We start from the raw sequence: 23,911 nt of genomic DNA on the forward strand, positions 1-23,911 counted from the left end.
TTTTCTCGTCTCTGGAAGTTGTTTCTTTATTGTGTGTGCGGCACTTTATTATGGACAATGTTGCAGTAAACATTTTATATATGCATTGTACCAGTGCTTAGTACACTGCCCATGTGCATTGTGGGTTCTGCGTCGTCACTCACAAAGCAGCTGCAAATGTCAGGAGATTGACCGTCTGGGTCAAAAAGGGAGGGGCATTGATCTCCGTTTTCTCAGTGTGCGGAGGCTAAGATTTTGGGGCCTCAGTGACAGAGCTGCTGCGACTGTGCTGCCTAATGGGGCCTACACATGGAGCAATTTAGGAGCATTTTCTAAGCGATCTGACTAGATGGGTCAGGGCCTGATCCGATGTAAGAGGCATCTACTTATACCAGACTCCTCCTGCTGCATTACCATATGGAAGTATCGCCGCTGCTTCCAAGGATTTAGTAGTTCAGGACCATAGGGCAAATTGCTTATATTTAAATACTTGGCTTCATTTAACTCCACATTAACTTATTACATCACCAAAATCCCCCACCTCCAGCTCCAGCTAGCCTTCCCAAACCTATTCCATGCAAGGTGCCTTCTACAATGTGTTCCTATGGGAAGGGTAAGCAGCTGCCCTCTGATGGGAACTGGAACATGGTTTAAACTGGGTATATGGTCATTAGGTCGACACTGTTAAGATAGACATACATTGGGTCAACATGCCTAAGGCCAAGACAAAAAATGAAGAAATGAACCCAAGGTTTCTAGCAGCGCTAATATATTTAGAATTCACTAAATAGTGTACGAATACATTAATGGTTAAGAATGAATTGGGTGATTTTTACAAAACATTTTTAATAAAATATACTGAAAAAAATTGACTACAATCAATTGCATGCAATAAACATGAAATAAAAAGCAAACATGTCACTTTTGCTAACTGTGCAGATGGCGTATATTCTGCATGATGGACCTGTTCCTATTGCCCTAAGTCAGTGGTAGCCAACCCTAGCCCTCGAGAGCTACCAACAGGTCACATTTTCCAGACAACCTAGCTGCTGCACAGCTGCACTCATTAATCACTGACACATTTTAAAAGATACACAGATGGAGCTAATTAGCTCACTTGTGATTCTGTGAGGAGACCTGCAAAACATGCACTGTTGGTAGCTCTCGAGGACTAGGGTTGGCTACCCCAGCCCTAAGTGAACAATGTCGTTTATTGAGAAATGAATGATAGTTACCACTCCATATATTCTGGTGAGGGACACCTCGGTGAATCGAAGTCCTCCTGCCGATAACTGGCTCAGTCAGAGATGGCTTGGTGTTCCTGATGGCCCGATTGGCATCCTCAATGGCAGGACAAAAGTGTCCAGTCAGGCTGATTTGGGGATGTGTGTTGGATCCCAATGTGCCAGTGGAGGAAAAGGGGCTTCCAATTGGTGTTTGAGTGGATCCTCCCTAGTGGGTGACCTGGAGTCTGGTGGAATGGGCTCAACGGTCACTGGAGGTTTTCCTGGCAATGGTTTCCCACAATGCTGGATGGAGCGGTGATTAAAAGAAATGGCCGAAAAAATGCGGGTGTATTAAGTAGGGATGGTTCAGAGTCCATCAATGGGCAAGAGTTCATGTAAAAGTGGGGTTTCAAGACCAGCATTAGTTCGCAATTAGGAAGGTCGACTGTGAAAAGGTCGACATGAATTTTTTTACTGTTTGTTTTCTTCCAACATGGACGGGTTGGGATCATTTGGTCTACAGCATGATAATCGACATGGGAAAAGGTCAACATGGTTCTACGTCAAAAGGTCATTAGTTCGACAGTGTCTAGGTCGACATGGGGTTTTTCACAGTTTTTTTTTTTACCCAAATGTCAACACAGCCGACATGGACACCGTTTATAGTGCACTGCATTCCCTCGCTGCGCTTGCCATGCCTCGCTGCGCTCGGCACACTATTCTATTCTCCCTCCACGACCTAGTGGATTGTAGGGCATGAAATGCCACCTGATGGCATATGTCGGCTAAAAAAAAAACCATGAAAAAACCCATGTCAACTTTTTGACTGTTGACCTTCCCAATGTCAACCTAATGCTTGTTTCGACCTTTTGACCCTGTCAACCTTACCAATGTTTACCTTTTCATGTGTTGATCTAAGGCCTGTTGACCCAATCTTTGTCAACATTCATAGTGTTGACCGAACGACCATATACTCCATATACTCTGTTTAAAGAGGGACCACGACATTAGCTAGGGTTCCACTTCGGGACATTACTGACAGGTGATTGTGGCCCCTATTAGGAATTGTATCGTCGGCTCTCTGGTCATGGCCTTTATCCTGACCATCCCTTTATGTCTGCCTGTGTGATTGTCCTTCATTGTCTTCTCTCCGGCTGGGTCTGTTTTATGTAGTCCTGTTCATGTCATGAGTTTGGGATTCCTGTTGTCAGAGGCCTAATTCAGAGGTAAGAGCAAATAAATACATGACAAAGGTGCAAACACTGAGCAATTGCTCTTGCAACAAGCCGCGCTGCATGGGAACGATTACATTTATTTTTTGCATGCATGGTAAATACGGCCTGCTTCTGCATGTAGCGAACAAATGCTGGGCAGTTTGGCTTTACCCTGAAGTTTAGAGTTCAGTTTGGACAAGTCTCTGCATATTTGAAATCTGCCTCATGGGCAGGGCAGCATGATTGTACCAAGATGCAAATAGCCCCCTTATAAAAAAAAATGCGGTTGTTTGATAATTTTCAGCCCGAATGATTATCGACTTCATGTGCATGGTTCACAGCCCTGCAAGCGAAACCTCCATTATGGTGTGCAAGTTCCAGCTGGACTCACAAGAATGAGGAGCACAGGATGAAGCAATAGTTTCCCCTTATATTTTTTCAGGTGTCAAAGTCGACACCCGAGCACATGGCGTTTGCTGCACTTGCCACAATTTACCAGTACACATAGATATTAAAGTATCTGTCTTGACTATTGTCATGCCGACCTATGATTGTCTATGTAGTGTGGCAGGGACAGCATACTTCCTCATGAATGTAATGTGGAGGATCTGGTCCAGATTTTCGAGCAGCAGGAAAGCTGATATGATCGGGGTTGGGTGGATTAGCAGCACCTGTGCTTTCCTGATATAAGTGTTTCTAGGGCAGAGGGTCATTGCGCCGGATGGTAGAACAGCTGCCCAGGTGATAGGCCGGGGGTGTGGGCTGCGGTAGGGACCACTGGAACATACTGAGGTGTTTGTACCATGCTGTGACACCTGTGTGCTGCAATGCTGTAACCATCCTTTGCTATGCTGATTACCTGCTACAAAGACCAAGACTTCCGGGTCACACTCTCATCCGACAATAAAGCAAATGCTGGGGTGTTACCCTTGATGGACCCAAGGGGAAATCCAATTTATATAATAGTACTGAAGAGGCACTCATCAGGTCTTAGGTAAAATCAGTATTTAATTTCTTCCAGGCATCATAATGAATACAATGTTTCAGTCTCTTTAAGGACCTTCCTCAGGTAGGTACAGCATGTTTCCAAAAAGAAATTTATTCTTTAATGCCTGGTAGAAATGAAATACTGCTTTGACCTAAGACCTGATGAGTGCCCCTTCAGTACTTCTATATAAATTTGATATCCTGTTGGGGTCAACAAGGGTGACACCCCCAGAATTTGCTTTATTGTCAGATGAAGGTGACCCTACAGTGGCACCTGTTTGAATGGGACACCTGTCTACACCCTCAAACAGTCAGACTGCAACCTCTCCACCATGGCCAATACCAGAGAGCTCTCTAAGGACATGAAGGACAAAATTGTAGAGCTGCACAAGGCTGGGATGAGCTACTTGACAATATGCAAGCAGCTTGGTGAGAAGAGATCAACTGCGCAATTACTGATTACCACTGATCCATATTAAGGAGAGCATGAATGGGGCCATGTTTCATGAGATTTTGGCCAAAAACCTCATCCCCTCCGTAAGAGCAAGATGGAACGTGGCTGGGTCTTCCAACATGACAATGACCCCAAACACACCACCTGGGCAACTAAGGAGTGGCTCCTTAAGAAGCATTTCAAGGTCCTGGAGTGGCCTAGCCAGTCTCCAGACCTCAACCCAATCAAAAATCTGTGGAGGGAGTTTAAAGTCTGTGATACCCGGCGATAGCCCCAAAACATGACAGATCTACAGAAGTTCTGCATGGAAGAGTGGCCAAAAATACCTGCTACAGTGTGTGCAAACCTGGTCAAGAACTGCAGGAATCGTTTGACCTCTAATTGCCAACCGAGGTAATATTACAATGTATTGAGTTTAACTTTTTGTTTGTCCAAATATTTATATAAATGCTTCAATACCCAGAAACTACAGCCCCCAAAGGTGTCTATAGAAGCTGCTTAATTGCCGAATTTACCAAGCTCCGGAATGCATTGCCTCTTGTCGCCTGTCGGCTACACTCTGCCGAGTGCACTGTGAGAGTGATTTGTAGGGTAGTAGGAATGTATATGTCATAATGGTATAGTTACTTGTTTATACATGTGGCCTGGGAAGTTATACGTATCCGTGACTATTAATGACGGCATGCACGTGTCATGTACTGTGCTACTGACTAATGTCCAGCCATCACTACCACAGAAGTGCCACATAAACCTCTAATATACATAAGGCCTGAGGCATTTATGTCACCGGAAGTCAGCGGAAGTTTTATAGATGATGTCTAAATGCTTAGTTTGCAATTATCTGCACACTGCAATTATAATTTGCTCACGTTGTACATTTAACAATAGACTAATCCAGTGGTTCCCAAACTGTGCGCCGTGGCTCCCTGGGGTGCCTCAGGACACATGCAGGGGTGCCCTGGGTTGGTAGTCCAGGACCAACTAAAATTATTAATGGTTAATTATTTATAAGCAAAACCAGTGCTGGTGGCTGCCACTCATAAAATGTGTACAAATAGAAGCAATTCCTGCCCTTTTCCACATAACTGACCCTAAGAATAGCATATAAATCCAATCTAATTAAAATAAATTTGGCCTAGGGGTGCCGCGAAAAAAATTCTTATACTCTAGGGTGCCGTGATTAAAAAAAGATTGGGAATCCCTGGACTAATCAATGATGCATCACAGACACACTTTTATTTCCTACTGAATTAACTTCTTTAAGAAAATCAAACTGTCCCTTAGTGAAAGGCCTTGTTACAAAAAACTTTTACGTCTATTGTATCAACATATCCTTTAGGACAGCAAGGGGACTTTGCTAACGTGTGTGTGTGTGTGTGTAAAATACCTAGAGACACAGGCCCAAAATGAGCAAAACAATGCTGCAGGTGGGGCAGATGTAACATGTATAGAGAGGGTTAAGGTGCGTACACAAGTACAGATTTTTTCTGTCTGATCTATCTGGTGGGAACGAAAACCTGGAAATGTATGGGAACCTATGACAATCAAAAATTTCCACCGAAATGCAGGAAAACAGAAAAAATATATGCTTTGATAAATCTGTTATATCACAATGATTTAAACAATTTGTCTGACTGATCATTGTCTGTCTTCAAGCGTTTGGGAACAATTTTTCCATTGTCATTTGCTCCCATACATTTCCTGGATTTTGTTCCCACCAGATAAATCTGTACGTATAGAGAGGGTTAAGGTGCGTACACAAGTACAGATTTTTCTGTCTGATCTATCTGGTGGGAATATTTGTACGCACCTTTAGATTTGTGTGAGTTATTTTGTTTCTGTGCAGGATAAATACTGGCTGCATTATTTTTACACTGCAATTTAGATTTCAGTTTCAACACACCCCACCCAAATTGAACTCTCTCTCTGCACATGTTACATCTGCCCCACCTGCAGTGCACATGGTTTTGCCCATTTCGAGAACAAATTTGTACTGCGATCAGATCTGAATAACGACCACATTTAATTAGGTAGATGGTGCCATACTAGATTCATACCAATGGTGTAAATAGAAATTTTGCCCCAGATTTTTACCCCACAATGCTACTGAATAACAAACGCTTCCCCGTAAAGTCAGATTACTATTATTAATATGTGACGAACAGACACAAGTAATGTTGAAGGTTTGATCTGTAAACCTACTCAGTCAATTCCTTCTCTGTTGCTGATTAAGGATGTTGGTCATAAAAAAGGTCTACATGAACACAGAAACGTTGACCTGGTGAGATTTTACGCGGAATAAGAGATGAATTAAACAACTGCCTTCATTTTTCTGACATTTGGAGTAGCCTGAAGACCTACTGCTTGAACGTAGACCAGAGGGTATTACATGGTGCTGCAAAATGCTATGCTTGCCCTTTTGGTTCAGGGTGCCAGTCCCTCTATGGTTGGTAATGGTGCTTGCGCAGTGAAGTCCGAAGCTTCTCATGCGCACTGCTAAGAAATGCAAATTGTGAACCACCGGGGTGGACAATCGATGGCTGCTGGCCTTTGATGGTAGATGGCCAACCCTAACCCACCGTTAGTCCAATGACCGGGATGAGAGTTTAAACAGAACCAGAAAGCACTCCGAGGACTTGTAGAAGATAAAGTAGGGCTCTGTGGTGACGTTGCTTAAGAAAAGGAAGAATTAGAAATGGGACAGGAAAGTGTCCCTGGCGAAATGGATGGCCATTGGGGGCAAGCCATTAAATCCAGACCCACATGCACCATATACGCCTGAAGCTGGCTCCGCTGAGTCACTCCTTCCTGGTGTACGATGTGACATCAACAGCCATCGGAAGGCGGCATGCAATGGTGGAAACCATTGCAATCCCTGCGTCAGATGGCAAAAGCATTCCCACCGGATTGGGAACACCAATGACCAAAGGCTGAGAACCATCGACATTCAAAATGCAAAGCAATAGGCTTTTGCGTTGTATACTTCTATGTCTGTGAATGGTAGCTTCCATCGCTAACTGGTTTCTGATGGCTCATCTAATAGTTTATTCTGTCCATTCTGCTGCAACTGCAAAACCCCAGCTCACATTGCGCACAGGCCTGGCAGAACCACCCTCCAGTTTTCTCGCTATGGCCTCCCTCCCCAATCGGTGGATGCCAACCACTTGGAATAACTGTTAAGCTGTTGGCATTTATGTGCCCTTGAATGTGGTGGCAATGGGGAGGTATACACTGAAACACAGGGGGCAAATCAGTCTCCTGCTCTTTCCACAAGAAAATGTCTGCTGCAGGTGGCTCAGTGCTGACTGTAGCCCAAACATGAGGACAATGGATCAAAATGGTCGCTCACCCCTATAAGCAATGCCGGCCAGCCGGCCCGCCCCCAGCTTCCTGGCAGAGCACCGCCCCCTCTGCCCTGTCCCCGCCCAGCCTGCTATACATGAGACAGGAACGGATATCTAAGCACGCCCTACATGACGTAGTACCGCCCTCAGTGACACATCCCGCCCTCCGGCCCGCCCTCCGTGACGTTGCCGTGACACGCTCCGGCCTCTCTCTCTCCTTGTCGTCCGCAGCAGCAGCACAGGGGAATCACTCGGACGCAGCGCCTCCTGTCTGTTTCCCGTCACCTCCCGCCCCGTCTTTGGCCCGTTTCCTCGCTGCCTTACATTCGGTGAGATGGGTTCTGTGGTTTTTGCCCGGGCGGGCCTCGCGGTGTCCGTCGATGTTGTGTGCGGCGCCGACGGTAATGGAGGAGGCCGGTGGGAGTAGGCCGCGGCGGTTGGGAGCTGATGGTTCTCTGACAAGGTCCCCGGGAGAAGCGGAGGCGGCCGCCTGGCACTGAGGCCTAGTGGACGATATAACGAGACAGTTGGGCGGGTGTAGGCACCGTGTCCTGCCCGTCCCCCTGCTCCCGTTATGTGGGCACCACGGCTATTCCCTGACCACCCCCTGCTCCCGTTATGTGGGCACCCCCTGCTCCCGTTATGTGGGCACCCCCTGCTCCCGTTATGTGGGCACCCCCTGCTCCCGTTATGTGGGCACCCCCTGCTCCCGTTATGTGGGCACCCCCTGCTCCCGTTATGTGGGCACCCCCTGCTCCCGTTATGTGGGCACCCCCTGCTATTCCCTGACCATCCCCTGCTCCCGTTATGTGGGCACCCGACTATTCCCTGACCACCCCCTGCTCCCGTTATGTGGGCACCCGACTATTCCCTGACCACCCACTGCTCCCGTTATATGGGCACCCCCTGCTATTCCCTGACCATCCCCTGCTCCCGTTATGTGGGCACCCGACTATTCCCTGACCACCCCCTGCTCCCGTTATGTGGGCACCCGACTATTCCCTGACCACCCACTGCTCCCGTTATGTGGGCACCCCGGCTATTCCCTGACCACCCCCTGCACCCGTTATGTGGGCACCCCGGCTATTCCCTGACCACCCCCTGCACCCGTTATGTGGGCACCCCGGCTATTCCCTGACCACCCCCTGCTTCCGTTATGTGGGCACCCGACTGTTCCCTGACCACCCCCTGCTCCAGTTATGTGGGCACCCCGGCTATTCCCTGACCACCCACTGCTTCCGTTATGTGGGCACCCGACTGTTCCCTGACCACCCCCTGCTCCAGTTATGTGGGCACCCGACTGTTCCCTGACCACCCCCTGTTCCCGTTATGTGGGCACCCGACTGTTCCCTGACCACCACCTGCTCGCGTTATGTGGCTCCCCAGCCTTTGCCCGGCCACCCCATCCTCCCCTTATGTGGGTAGCCAGGCCAACCCCCCTGCTCCCGTTATGTGGTTCCCCAGTCTGTGCCAGGCCACACCCCCCCCCTGCTCCCGTCATGTGGCTCCGATCCTGTGCCCGGCCACCCCCCTGCTCCCGTCATGTGGTTCCCCATCCTGTGCCCGGCCACCGCCCTGCTCCCGTTATGTGGGTCCAAGGTTGCCATGCATGTTCTTCATGGCAGTGTAGAGGATTATGTGTGGGTATCCTATTAGCCCCGACACCTGGCACCATATGTATTGTAGATGTACTGTGGCAGATATATTATTCCTTTTGTAATCTCCGGACACTGAGCCTCTGGATTTCCCCAGCCCTAGGATGAGCTACTGATATGTGTGTGCATGAGGGGCACTCCGTGTAACTATATTGTGGTTCCATTGACTGTCGCTGAGTCTTCCCATGGGGTCCGGTGCCATAGACTGAAAGGGAACAGATCCCACACCCAGTGGCTGAACGTATAAGCTGATGTGTCTGCTCGGCACATTGATGTGGATGTGTCTGGTGGCGGTCAGTATTGTCTCCTAGATTCCAGTCTATGGCAGCACAGTGGTTAGCGATAAAGGGCAGTGATTCCTATGAGAATATGGAACTGTAACGTCAGAGAGTTACCAAATAAACCTAGCCGTAACCGCGCCATTGCGCTGGCCTGATCACCAATCACTTCTGTTCCTCTTCCCAGAGACTTCTCCCCGTCCTTTCTGTTTCTAACTCCTGTTTTATTTCACAGGGCATCTTTTTTATGAATAATCAAAAGCAACAAAAGCCAACGCTATCTGGCCAGCGTTTTAAAACACGCAAAAGAGGTAATGAGTAGCTTTGTTTCCCCCCCCCCGGGCAGCACTGGTGGAGGTCGGCCCAATAGTCCCGGAAGCGCAGCCTGTGAATTCACATTGTTTAAATTTTCATGAGATGCGATCAATAGTCTATCCTCAGCCAGCATTGCTAGTGCCCAGTGTAGGATGTCAGGCTGATGGTGCTTGGTAACCGGTGGCGATGGGCAGTATGTGAGACACACACTGTGCAGTATTCAATGCCGGTGCGAGATGCCGGCGAGGGGGTTAAACTGCGAGGATCACAGAAAACCAGTGATCCTCGCAGTTTAACCCCCGCGCCGGCCGCTCGCACTATGCAACGTTCCGGGGGAATCCTCGCAGTCACAGAACTGCGAGGATTCCCCTAAACTGCGAGAGCCGCGGCTAGTGCAGCAAACTCGCTGTAATTAGCCTCGGCTCTCGCAGCTTTTGGAGGCACATTCGCAAATTCCCCCTCGCTCAAAAAACGGAGCGAGGGGGAATTTGCGAATGAGGGGGGGTCAGTTGAATACTGACCGGGTGAGCGGTGACTGCGAGCAAAAAGTCCTGCTCACAGTCACCGCTCGCCCACGGCATTGAATATATGCCAATGTGTGCGTGTGTTTCTATCACACTTGAGTTCATTTGGCTTTGATTAGCTTTATCAGTGAGTATCTTGATGATAGGTTGACATGAGTTTTTTTTTTGTTTGTTTTTTAAATTCTGGCGTTTTTGGGAAACTTTTGTTATGACGGGAGGCACCTGGTCTGAAGCACGGCCACCACGTGCAACACTTATTGGGGGGTGTACGTGCTCAATTGTTGACATTGCCACCAAAAAATGTGTGATGACCCAAACACTGTCTATCCTTTGATACATACCCACATCAGTAGTAGGCAATCTGTGGTACTACGTAGCTTAGGAACTACATATACCATCATGCCCTGCCACTGTGTACGCATTCCAAAACAGTAATATTGTGACAGAGCATGCTTGGAGATGTAGTTCCTCAGGCGTTGCAGAGCCACATGTTGCTTACCCTTTATCTACATATTCCTGAATAGTGGATATGCTGGTTTCACCCAAATTGCCACAAATATTGACGGAATGGGCTTTGGACCGTGTTTTGATAGTTTAAAGGCCCATACACACTGGGCCATTTTGAGCTGAAAGCTGCTCAGTTTTCTTGACTGAGCTCCTTTAAGCTCAAAAGCCGCCCAGTGTGTACGGGGCAGCGATGATCGCTAATGCTTGCTCTCGCATCACCGCCAGTGGCCGCCGCTCGTCTGATGGTGTTACCCGCAGATAAGCAAGGGGGTGAATGGCTTCCATAGCGTCCTGCTGTGAAAGTTGTCCCTCCCTGGGACAATCGCTTACACTGGTGAAAATCGCTCAATGTGTATACACTGAGGGTTTTTCAGCCCAGCAATTTTCCCCATCATCACTGTCCATACACGCTGAGCAAAATTGCCCAGTGTGTATGGACTTTTAGTGAAATCTAGTGTGATCACATATGGCACTTTGCCGGGAGCAGCCTGACCCCCTTTCACGCTGAACAGCAAATTACCGGGTTAAAGTTTCAACTCCTGAATTTTGCTGAATAACAAGGGTCCTCTTTCTGTGCGGAAGGATCAACCCAGGTTGTAAATCCTGGGTCCTCACCCTGAAAAATTCCTGGGTCAGGGAGCGGGATTTATGGGCCAGGTTGACCCGTTTACACAGAAAAAGGATAAGTTAGTCAGCAAATTACGTGGTAGAATTGCTTCACCCAGTAATCTGTTTTCTGGGTGAAAGGGGTATGACACTAAACCCTGGGTTTTTTGCCATGAATCCGTATCTACCCAGGTTGACCGTCCCAGGTCCTGGAACTAGCAACTCTGGTGAGTGCCCTGACTCCTGTCTGAAAGGTATAGCCCCTGCTTCTGATGTCCTGGGTCATGCCTAAAAGGACTGATTGGTGGGGGACAGTAGCACTTATAGATGGGACCGGAAGACCTGGGACTGGTGTGGAGGATGACCCGGGTCATCACCCAGCACATCACAGCACAGAGTAAAGGCCCATACAGACACTACGATGTGTCACATCTTAACTACCATCGTTCATTTTCACCCTTGAAGTGAAAATGAACGACCTCAGCATTGCAGTGATCGCTGGTGCACGACAGATGAGAAACGACCACAAACGATGCAGGTCCTTTTTCTATTGAAAAAACAAACATTGTTAACGACCATAGCCAAATTGACCTGCATGCATGGACGATGGCTATGGTCTTTAACGACCCACGGGTACGCGCATCGTTTGTAGTCGTCCATCATTCACAGCATAAACACTAGACGATGTTGAAAGATTCACCTCCTGAACGAAGTCGTTCTGAGTTGTTCAGGAGGTGATTTATAATGGGGTCGTTCATCATCATTAAGGAATCATCGTAGTGTCTGTATGGGCCTTTAGCGTAACGACAGATGATTTACACTCAAATCCCGCCATTGTAGTAATCAGCCGTTTTCATGCTGTGAACAATTTTCCTTCGTGTTGGCACGCTGGACGGTCGTTGTACTGGCTGATGGTCGTTCAGTGAGTGTTAAGTTCTGTGTCCAACTGTGTCCTTCTTATGATCCCCACCTTCTAGATGAAAAGGAGAGGTTTGACCCTACCCAATTCCAAGACTGCATTATTCAAGGCTTAAATGAAACTGGCAACGATTTAGAAGCTGTAGCAAAATTTCTTGATGCTTCTGGGGCAAAGCTCGACTACCGCCGCTATGCAGAAACCCTTTTTGACATCCTGGTGGCAGGTGGGATGCTGGGTAAGTACCGCAGGAAATGGTTATTGCTCTCTTCTACTATATGTATTTGTTGTGCTCTTCCCTTAATAAACCAAGGCTGAAGCACGGAAAAGGACGGAGAGGGAAAGAACGCCTTAGCGGTGATCTTTAACATTATTTGCGATATCTGTAACAATGTGCAATCCTGCAGATAGTATCGACCCCCTCTGTCTGTACATGCGGTCAAATCCAGACTATATCGCCAACAACAGCCTGCTCGTGGATGTGGCCGCTGAACGAAATCGTTCAGTGTGGATGCACTATTATATCATTTGCTCGGGGAGTTCCAGACCGTTCAAGGGAAATGGTTAACGATGTCATTCATGGATGACCTCTGACCCGGCTGAAGAATGCTATGAATGCAAGAGCTGTGGCTTTACAAAGCCACCAATTACTTGCGCTTTTAAAGTATCGCTGTTTTGGATGCTATGGTTAAATATAGTGGCATCCAGCGGTTTTGTAACTGGCTGTCTAGTTTATTGTGTAGGCCGGTGGTTCCCAAACTGTAAACCACAGCAGCCTGGGGTATCTCGGGGCACATGCAGGGGTGCCTTGGATTGGTGGTCTAGGATCAATTCTATTGATTTATGGACCCTGCAATAGGCAAAACCAGAGCTTGTGGCTGCTAATCATAAAGTATAAGGACAAATGTAAGCAAGCCTTCATCTTCATCACGCAAGGATGACCTAGAACTATTTACTTAAATTTATTTTTTTCTAATTTTGTAAATTCTACCACTGTCTGAAAATCCCAGCTTTTACAGTAATTTTGCTGGTCCCAGCCTGACACCACCCCTCCCCTTCGCACAGAAAAGCTAATTACTGGGTCATACCCCGTTCTCAATGCTAGGCAAATACTGAGGTCAAGCATGTCAACCTGGTAATTTGCCTTTTAACACTGGGGTGTTTTTTTTTTTTTTTTATATGAATGGTTCAACCCATGTCGAAATTCCAGGGTCTACAACACTGCTTTTTAATCAGGTTGGAGGCCTGGGTATGCCGACACGGATTGACCGGTGCACACTGCAAAAAAGTGTTAAAAGGCAAATTACCGGGTAACTGCTTCTCCTGGGAATTTGCCTTAGCAGTGAGAATGGGGCTCCGGCACTACAGTCCATGGCATATAAATGCCGGGTAAAACCTGTGTTCTTCACACTGGTGAACACTGTTAGAAACACCTAGCCAGTAATTTGCTGAATAACACGGATTTTCTGTGTGACAGGGTCAACCCAGGTCGAAAATCCCAAGTCCTCGACTCTGGTAAATTCATGGGTTGACCCTTTCACACACAAATAGGACCCGTGTTGGGTAGAACTGCTTCACCCTGTAATTTTGGTTTTCTAAGTTGGCCTTATGAGTGCGCTGGAGTAAAAACTAATACCTTAGGGCGCCATGATTAAAAAAAAAAAGTCACTTTTTATTGTTTATCTACTAGAAGAGCAAGGATTGGCTTTAAGCAGAGTTCTTTATAAAGTGGCCCTCCAGCTGCTAGGGAACTGCACATCGCAGCATGCACCGTGCATGGTGGAAGGTTTTGTTCCCGAGCAGCCCCCTCCTTGAGTTAGCCAATGTGCTGTGCTGGTTGCACTTACTTGCTGATCGCTTATGAGCATAGTGTAATGCTATTGGGTAGGGAGTAGTCTCACCCCAACAGATTTGACACGTGTCATTGGGACAACATCTAGTGGTTATTGTGTTGCTGCTGTCCTTTATAAATCAACTGGCTTTGCCTGGTGATGCCATAGGCTTCCAGCTGAGGCAATTACGCCTTAGACCAGGGCTGGGCAATTGCAGCCCTCCAGATGTTGATGAACTACACATCCCAGGATGCTTTGCATACGTTTTGCTATGTGGCCATGCTGAAACTGATGCAAGGCATGCTGGTATGTGTAGTTCATCAACATCTGGAGGGCCGCAATTGCCCAGCCCTGCCTTAGACCTTATTCCCAATGAACATGTGTAATCCATGATCAACGAGCTCATATACTGTGTAATAGTTGAACACTCACTGGCAGTGTCAGGTGATGCGTCACTTAGTGGTAATTACTGTTGTGCAATCCAGAGACAGACTGAGGATCCATTGTGTCCTTTCATTGACCGCTTTGGTCGGTTGCACTTCATAAGTCTGCATTAATGAAGATGTTCTTTAATATCGGTGTTAATCTCCTCTCCAGTTATAGGGCGAGGTCTGTAGAACTAAAAGAGCACATGCTTAATGTCCTGTACAGCGGCAGAAGCTTTGCGAGTAATGATATTAGGGCTTTACAAAATATTTGGTGCCAGTTACAGGCCCAGTGGCCTTCGCACATCACTGTAACGTTACATGCAGCACCTGGCTCCTATCGCAGCGTAGAAGCCAGCACTGCACACTGGTCGCAACTCCCTGACCCCTGCAGTGACAAAATGGGGATCTGGGCCATGAGGCCACACCCTTTTCCCGTCCCAGGTTTCATCTTAGGCAAGGACGCCACTGCTGAGGCCTGATGCATCTCCACATTGTGTGTGTGTGTGTGTGTGCCACTATTTGTGCCATATGTAGTAGATCGCCAGGTTTCTGTGTTAAAAAGGAAGTAGAACCTAAATGAATGTGGGTTGTAAAGCGGATAGCAGCAAGCCACACCTGCGCTCTGTGCAGCCCTGGGCTCACATCTGTGACGGCTGCACAAATCCAGGCATGTGCTCCCACATTGGCACAGGGTCCTGGGAAGAGCATTGGCACAGTTTCATTGTCCCTGGGGAACTGTATAAATAGCTGCACTCTTGTCTTCTATAGCACCAGGAGGTACCCTGGCCGATGACGTGATTCGTACCGATGTCTGTGTGTTCAAAGCACAGGAAGACCTAGAGACCATGCAAGCTTTTGCTCAGGTACTATAGACTTTCAGTTTCCGGGCTCCAGAACGTGCTGCACCCCTGTTGCCTGCAGGTAACAAACTCCTTTTATTTATCTCTTACAGGTTTTTAACAAACTCATCAGACGTTACAAGTACCTGGAGAAAGGCTTTGAAGAAGAGGTCAAAAAGGTATTCATCTAGTTATTCTGCACCTGAGGAGGGCACTCGTATTAGACCAGGCCAGGTCAAACTGTTGTGAAACTACAAGTCCCATCATGCCTTGCCACAGTTTTGTTATTAGGGAATGCTAAAACTAACGCAAGGCATGCTGGGATGTGTAGTTTCACAACAGCTGGAGGGCCGCAGTTTGGCCAGGCCTGCATTAGACGTTTAATGTGTAACTAATAGATTTTACAATCCTGTTCTCCAGCTGCTGCTTTTCCTGAAAGGTTTTTCCGAGTCGGAGAGGAATAAGTTGGCCATGCTCACCGGTATTCTGTTGGCCAATGGAAATCTTTCTGCATCCATTCTGAACAGTCTGTACAATGAGAATTTGGTTAAAGAGGGTAAGGGTCTTTGAATTGCATTATAACTATTTCATACCTATAATATATAATAAGTGTTCATTGTAGGACCGGCACCTTTTTAAAACCAGTGCAGTTCCTTTCCCGCCTTCTAGAACCTTTTTGTTGTGATTCGTCTTGTCAGTCTCTACTGAAATACAGATCAGTCTGCTAGAAGCACAACAGCAGAGTGGCAGCCCAGGCAGGGACGAGGAACTGCACAGGATTTGAGAGGTGCAGGTGCTAGAATGAAACACTGTATAATGTTCCAGGCTTCCTTTTTTACAGATTGACAAATAAGTGTAAGTGTCGCAGTTGTGTGACCTGGTCATCTGTACCGGTCACACTGCCAGTTAGTACACAATGTGTCATACAATGACATTTATGTTTATAATGTGCCTTTTTTAGAATCCATAAACACCCCCAGATAAGGGACACTATGGGGTGTATTCAATGTGAGGGGGTTAAACTGCGGGATCACTGAAGACAAGCGATCCTTCCTGTTTAACACCCGTGCCGGCCGCTCACCCTATTCATCGTGGCAGGGAAGTTCCCCCAAACAGCGACGCTCGCAGCTAATGCAGTGACTGCACCAGCAGTTCCCCACCTCGCTCCAAAAACTTGGGGAGGGGCGAAACGGCGTGTGCAGGGGGGGTCGGCTGAATACTGTCCCTGCACGCTGTCACAGCTCACAGGAACCATTCAATACTCCCCTATGTAAATGTCTGAGTACTGCTACCTTTACAGTTTTCGATTACTGGGCCCAATTCAGGCCTGAGCGCATGGACGGCATTCAGTTAAGCCACTGCTCTGCTGGCCTGAAATCCCGCCTTGCGAATAAATGTTCGCTGTGTTGGATGGATGTGTACAGCTACACCTCCATTCGCAGCCAAGCGAATGTGTCCAAATCCCAACAGGCTCACCATCGGGTGTTACGCTGGTCATCGCATGTTCAGAGTAGCCAGAGACTCACTTAGCGGTGCGATGGATAAAGGCCTATCCGGTCTGGAGCGGACGTCACACACCCTCCCCTAACACACCCAGGCACGCCCACTAAACGGCCGGTTTCCACCCTACTACTTCCGCGTCTGCTTCCTTTCAATCGCCTTGTGAATGGCGACACCCTGACAGCGCAGAATAACTTGTCTTTTTCTATTTGCAGGTGTTTCGGCAGCATTCGCAGTAAAACTATTTAAATCATGGATCAACGAAAAAGATATCCACGCCGTAGCCGGTATGCTACGCAAAGTAAATATGGACAACAGGCTTATGGTAAGAGACTTGTTCTCCGTGTATAAACAAAGTACGCTCCACGCCGGCGTAGTGTAAACCCATCGACACTTTTCAATTTTTTTTATTTTTTTTTAGGAACTCTTTCCTGCAAACAAGCAGAGCGTGGAACACTTCACAAAATACTTTACCGACGCAGGATTAAAAGAGCTGGCGGAGTACGTCCAAAACCAGCAATGCATTGGGGCTCGTAAGGAGCTTCAGAAGGAACTACAGGAAATGATGTCACGGGACGAGCCTCTTAAAGACGTAAGGCACCCTGATTGGTGCAGGGGTTGGGCTTTTGCTGGCAGACGGCTTCCTTCTGCTCAACCAATCATTGTCTGTCTTTAGATCACTCTGTACGTGAAAGAAGAAATGAAAAAGAACATCTCCGAGCAGACTGTGATCGGGATCCTGTGGTCCAGTATTATGAGCTGTGTTGAGTGGAACAAAAAGGAGGAGTTGGTGACAGAGCAAGCCATCAAACACTTGAAGGTACGCGGAGATGGATGAGCGGACTAGGGACGTTCATCCACGCGTCAAGTTTGTGCAAGCGAATGGGGACCCTGACAGCGCATGCGCACAACAGAAAAAGCATTTGGCTCTTCCCTGTCATCTTTGATGGATAACCATCGATGGCCAGCACTTGGGTAAACTGTTCCTGTAGGCGTGATCTTCCCAGTCACTCTGACGGTTCCCCCTATCCGCCTGTCTTGGTGTCGCTGGTTAGATGTTCTAACTTCTGGTTGTCTTCCGCTACTGTCCTCTGATTGGTGGCTGCTCATTCTGGTTCTAATCGGGAGCTGCTCTCCCTGTGTGGAAGGAGACTCAGAACCTAGTACAATGTATCCACTATGAAACTGGAGCTGCAGGCCGATAGTTGTATAGTGCTACCTTATCTATATAACGGTAATGGCTAAATTCCCAAAAAGTAGACCCATTACTAGATCGGTGATGAACCAGTATGTTCTATGAATGTGTCTGCTGGTTTGTAAAATAAATCTCTAGCCCACAGGTTCTCAAATTCGGTCCTCAGGACCCCACACAGTGCATGTGTTGCAGGTCTCCTCACAGAATCACAAGTGAAATAATTAGCTTCACCTGTGGATCTTTTTTAAATGTCAATGAGTAATGCATGCACCTGCCGGGTGACCTGGAAAATGTAAACAGTGTGGTGTCCTGCAGACAGAGTTTGAGAACCCCTGCTCTAGCCTTAGTACTAAGACTGAAGTCTTAAAGGCAGGGATCTGGAACCTTCGGCCCACCAGCTGTTGGACTTACACATCCCAACATGCCCTGCAGCAGTTTTAGCTTGACCAAATAGCAAAACTATAACAGGGCATGCTGGGATGTGTAGTTTAACAGCGTTTTCCAAGTCACACGACAGGTGCACTCATTATTCAGGCACATTTGAAAAGATCACAGGTGGAGCTAATTATCTCACCTGTGATTCTGTGTGGAGACCTGCAAAACGTGCACTGTTGGGGGTACTTGAGGACCAGGGTTGGGAACCACTGATACCGCTTTCAGACCGCACTCCGAACACGGCTTATTGCCGTGTTCGTGGGGCCTAAACACGGGTCACGGTGCGGTTTGAAAGCGCCACGCTCAGAAAACCTGTGTTCAACAACACGGCTCTTGAACCCTGGTCTTTACCAGGGTCGGACACGGCTCTAACACGTGTCTATGTGCGGTCAGAAAGGCCCCGACCCGTGTCATCCGACACTGCTGTTTATGAAGTGCCGCTATTGGTGGATTTCTGTGAGGTCAGCAGTCTGACCCCGGAAATCATCAAGCAGCACGCTGGAGCTGCGGACCACGGGACACAGGCACCATCCACACTTACAGCCTGCTGTTGCCCACTTTGGAAGCCTGCTTTCCAGCAATATGTCCTCTATCTGGACAGATGCGGAGGTGAGGTAATTGCTCAACATAAGGGGTGAGGAGGAGATCCGCAGACAAATCATCCTCCTGCGCAAATAAAGGCGTCGCTCTTTGTTCATCTCTGCCCAGAACTGTGCACTTTCTTCAGCATGAAATAAGTGTACAGCATGTTGCACAGTGTGACACTCTGCTGCATGCTAACACCTGAATCGCAGAGAATCAAAGCACAAACATCCATGAGGTCAGAGAAGTCTGCCATGCTGCTGCTGCAATGCTGTGAACAACCTCCGCCCCTCACTTTTATTTCCTTTGTGACATCATTATTGTGAGCCAGAAAAAAAGTCATAAATGACACACAGGTTTTAAAGCACGGACCCGGGTTCAGTGTGTAAGCACCAATCCTAGGAAAACCCGGGTTAAAGTGCAGTGTGAAAGGGGTATGACACTGCTCTTCGCAAGGACAAACCCGTGTTTAAAATGCAGGGTCGGACACGGGTTTGCGGTCTGAAAGTAGTATTAGCTAGAGGGCTGAAGGTTTCCCACCCCTGTTCTAAGGGCTATATTTACCAAACTGGGATTTTGTTTTTTGAAGTGGAACCAGGTCTATTCTTTCCTATTTACCCATTAAAGTAGTTCAACAAATGTTGTACCTTGTTCCCATCACTAGATGAAATGAAGAAAATGCATATACAGCGCCGTGCAAGAGCCATATACTGTGTATTTAAATATTCTGACCCCCCCCCCCCATATTAGGGGTTGGATCCACGCATGCATAATAATAATAATCAATACATAGTACAGCTTAGATGTAAAAAAAAAAGTAGCAACAAAAAATGTCTAAAGCGCTAGGAATACTTGTCGTGTGTAATATACACCAGCAGCCACTACGGGGGAGGGATTCCGCCCTCCAAAATAGTAAGGAAAAAGTACAATACCGTTGGGCGCTTAGTGTATATATGAGGATGCAATTTTAATAAATAAATAAAAAATTTGTAAGAACAAATGACAAGACCGTACATACGACAACAATTACATTTAAAAATCAGAATATAGTCTATCTGCATATATGTATCTAGCTCAAAAAATTGACAAACCACCCGGGGGTAACTGCCGACCAATGGTCTAATTCTCTAAAGGCAGTTCCACATCAAAAGATGTTTAAATCCATAACCTGGAGTCCAAATAGCCGCTGTATGATAAATGGGTATAAATCAGCTGTTACTCACATGTAGGGTAGAGATGGATGTTCCTTTGCGTGGGTTTAGGCACCAGGAGCATGGAGATGTGGGTTTCGATGTCCAAAATAACACTGCTTACTGCTGGGTTAGATAAGCAGCTGACACTTGAGACTCCTGGAGCGCTAACTGTACAGGTTGCAGGAGCCAAGTGGAGCCGGTGACTGCTCAGGTGATGGTCTGCAGCTTCCTCCATCCTCATGGTTCTTAGTGCCTCCTGCTACTTTTTAAGTCCACAACTGTGATCCTGTTGCTGGTCATTGTACTCATTTCCTTGTATGATCTCACTGTTTGAATTCATAGTCTGTACCTTTGTGTAATTCTTCCTGTACAGCGATACAGACATGAGAATGTGCCGGTATAATAATCTACTCTTCTCTTCAGCAATACAGCCCACTACTTGCTGCCTTTACCACACAAGGTCAGTCTGAGCTGACCTTGCTGCTGAAAATTCAGGAGTATTGTTATGACAACATTCACTTCATGAAATCGTTCCAGAAAATCGTGGTGCTCTTCTACAAAGGTGCGTGCCAAAACTTCTGCACTTACTTCCTCCGCGGTGCTTCATGATTTATATAGGGGGGGGTTGAACTTGAACTGCATACCCTTTATTCCAAACTTAATGAGATGTTCTATAGTGCTGAGACTTGTGGTTCCACTCAGAATACAAACCATTTTACAGCGGCAGTTTATAACATTGAGCACTGATAATTCTAATAAACTGATCTAACAGACAAATGTAGATGGTTAGAATAATCTTGTTGGCAAAAGTAACAAATGACCAGGTGCCCTCCGGTGGGTCCATAACAATTGGTTAAGTCCAGGGCACTGCCCCTAACTCCCCCCAGCTCATCACAGGCCAACCTGGGTGACTACCTTTACTATTTGTCCTTCTGCAAATAACCTTATTCACGTTAGGATTATTTGGGCTGGCGGTTTAATCCCTGAGACGGGCATGTTGTGAAGGGCGTGTGACACCAGGCTTTGCTACAGCTGTGTGGCATATTATGAGTTGCGGGCCAACCCTACCCTTCAGTGTCCCTCTGACTTTCCCACGTGCCTCCTTAATGCAGAATCCGTCCAACCTACAAGCAGAGGGCGCTGGTGAATGCGCCACTATTTTCTCTATCGTATCACACCTTGTACGCAGGTGGAGTATACACAGTATTTTTTAGCATTAGGAATTGCAAGGCGCAGTGGAATATGTTAGCGCCATATAAATAACCGCCCATTTCCTCTTCCGTATTAACCATAACCCAGTTTGGATACTGTTGGGACAGGGTTACTGTACTCTAGATATTCTCTATAGTGTGTGCGCAATAAATGTACAGAGCTTGTACATAATGCATGCTGCATATTGCTGTGGTCTTTATATTCAGTAAAATCTGAATTATTTATGTATCCACCCCCTACCCCAGCTGAAGTCCTAAGTGAGGAGCCGATTTTGAAGTGGTACAAAGACGCACATCTTGCAAAAGGAAAGAGCGTGTTCCTGGATCAGATGAAAAAATTTGTTGAGTGGCTCAAAAACGCAGAGGAAGGTTTGTACCATCTTACATTTGTAAGCAATACGTTTTTTTGTTATTTCTTTATTTTTGTGAGCTTTTTCTCTCCAGTTCTATAGTGTTTTATAGGAAGTTCTGATGGTTTTTAGTAGCGGTTTCCTTTTTTAACAGGGACCGTTTTTTGCAGATTTTGATGAACAAAAGTGTTCCCTCCAGCATTGAAGGGAGGACAAGGGGCACTTTGAATGCGGGCAGGGCAGGTCCATCCGACGTCACAAATGTGTGGGTGGGCATGTCCACCGTTGTCACTAATGTGAGGGGGGGTCGCCCGCTGGAGGCTGGTGGGGGTGTGCCCAGCACCTACGTGGGTGCTGGGCTTCTCCCTAGAGCTCTGGAAGCCCGCAGCGGGGACTGCTGGGTTGTTTTAGCAGGGCGCCGCAAAACGGGCAGGGCGCGTTTGCCCTGCTAAAACAGCCTAGCGTGAACACCACATAAAATGGTACTTATGTTAGTTGGGCGCCCACTAAACTATTTGCTTAGTTTGCGCGTCCCCTCGCGGGGCTCGCCACGCTTCAGGCTCGCTGCGCTCGCCACATTATATAAAATCCACTCCATGCTGACATGGATAGTGGGGGTATGAGCGTACTAACTATAGTGGGTCCCCAACTAACATATAAGTACCCATTAAACTCTTAAGTTGTGTACACACTATATGATATATCGTTAATATACGCAACAACTATACTCTGCGTATTCTCTAGTGTACGCACTGTATCGATAATGATGCTAGACTACCGCACCTTGGCCGATTTTTATAGTATACGATCTCTGCTACGGGAGGAAGTGAGTGTACGCACTGAACGATATCGCTCTGTGACGTCGCCGGCTGAATATGCAGGACATTGGTTATATAGCCAGAATTACTGAACATGTTCAGCAGGTGGAGGGTCAGTTTTGGCTGTAGCAGAACTGCTGTCCTATACATCTAACTCTGCGTGTGTTTTGTTCTGCAGAGTCGGAGTCTGAGACTGAAGAGGGCGATTGAATTGTCCATGGTGATGTCAGTCAGCAAACACAGGAGTTGTAGATAAAATGCCATTATCAATTATGTGTCTCTCTGATTTATTACATCCTACCTCCTGTATCAAGCATGATATAAGGGCTGTCATCACTTACACTATTAATTTTTTATTTTATCATTTACATTTGCGCTCTCCCCCCTATTACGGTCAACAGGTTTGTTTTTTTAGTTAAAAAAAAAACAACAACCATGTCATCAATTTTTGTTTACCCGCTACCTCCTGTATTTTCTACTGTAATAATGTAATTTAAGGCCTTTCAAACTGTAACAATTCGTTTTATCCCCTGGTTTTCTATTAAAAATGAAGTTTAAAACCCCTGATTTGGTATATTTGTTATGGAAAATATTTGCAAATTAAACGCCATATTCGACGACCGTATTCCGACTTTTTCTTTGCTGCTTGTGGCCGTGGGGTGCTTGTACACAGGTCATTTATTTGGGTTGTGTGACCTGGACTGGATCCGTTACAGCAAGTTTGATCGACAGAGGGGTTACCGTATTGAAAAAAAGAACAGCGCTATCATTAGGCTGAATAGGGGCTGTCTACAGAGCCGGCCCAAACCAATTCCATGCCATAGGCGAGATTTTGGCTGGTGCCTTCCTAGCAGCGGTTCCAGACCCGCAGCAATCCAGTCACTGGTCTTTTAACCCTTTGAGTGCCAACGTTGTTGTGATGTGCAATATATCTGCTAAAAATGCCAGCCTTGGCCACGGACTTTAGTTTATTTAAATATTGCGCAAAAAAAAAAATTGACTGCAGATAATTTGCCGGCAACAACTAAAGGGATTCATATTCCTCAACTACGGCCCTGACATTTTTTAGCGGCTATTTTGCACATCTCACAGCAATGTTGGCACTCAAAGGGTTAATATAGTTACAGTTCTGATTCAGTATAATTGTATTAAATTGTGTTTTTGGTACTAATGTCGTACAGTTTTATTTTTTTTTTATTTTTTTTATTCTGATTACCACGATATCTCCCTATTGCCCTCCTAGTAGATAAACCCATAAATCTGTGTTTGTGGGCATTTCCTAGCTGTGAACATCTTGACCAAAGATAGCTGCACTCCAGTCCCTTCCGCTTTTATGCCGTCCATCTTCCAGCCATTAGGTTTGGTCTCTAGAGATTTGGATCTATGAAGGGATCGATAAGACAGGTCAACACCATAAGGTCGACATGCCAATGATCAACACATGAAAAGATCTACATGAGATTTCATTTTTCTTTTCAACTCGCACCAAAAAAAAACCCTGAAACTCATTTTGGCCTTTTTCA

The 23,911-nt window shown here is 46.8% G+C and overlaps 1 protein-coding gene across 1 annotated transcript; it reads left to right on the forward strand.

The window, feature by feature from the left end:
• Positions 1-7,353: 7,353 nt before the first annotated feature.
• On the forward strand, positions 7,354-23,013 carry BZW1 (basic leucine zipper and W2 domains 1). The gene is made up of 12 exons (XM_083154364.1): positions 7,354-7,533; positions 9,373-9,448; positions 12,067-12,243; positions 15,034-15,128; positions 15,218-15,283; positions 15,525-15,660; positions 16,820-16,929; positions 17,026-17,196; positions 17,281-17,424; positions 20,433-20,571; positions 21,467-21,589; positions 22,567-23,013. The coding sequence occupies exons 2-12, from the start codon at positions 9,385-9,387 to the stop codon at positions 22,596-22,598; spliced, it is 1,257 nt and encodes a 418-aa protein (XP_083010490.1). The 5' UTR covers positions 7,354-7,533; positions 9,373-9,384; the 3' UTR covers positions 22,599-23,013.
• The last annotated feature ends 898 nt before the right edge of the window (positions 23,014-23,911 follow it).

Source organism: Crinia signifera, chromosome 7 (assembly GCF_055691185.1).
Source record: "Crinia signifera chromosome 7, ASM5569118v1, whole genome shotgun sequence".
Lineage (NCBI taxonomy): Eukaryota > Metazoa > Chordata > Amphibia > Anura > Myobatrachidae > Crinia > Crinia signifera.

Bases quoted from the DNA above. Each gene is read 5' to 3' on its own strand.
- BZW1 (XM_083154364.1), top strand. From the start codon at position 9,385: ATGAATAATCAAAAGCAACAAAAGCCAACGCTATCTGGCCAGCGTTTT. The intron at 15,129-15,217 runs GTACTATAGACT...TATCTCTTACAG, and splicing joins CCATGCAAGCTTTTGCTCAG to GTTTTTAACAAACTCATCAG. The intron at 20,572-21,466 runs GTGCGTGCCAAA...CCCCTACCCCAG, and splicing joins CGTGGTGCTCTTCTACAAAG to CTGAAGTCCTAAGTGAGGAG.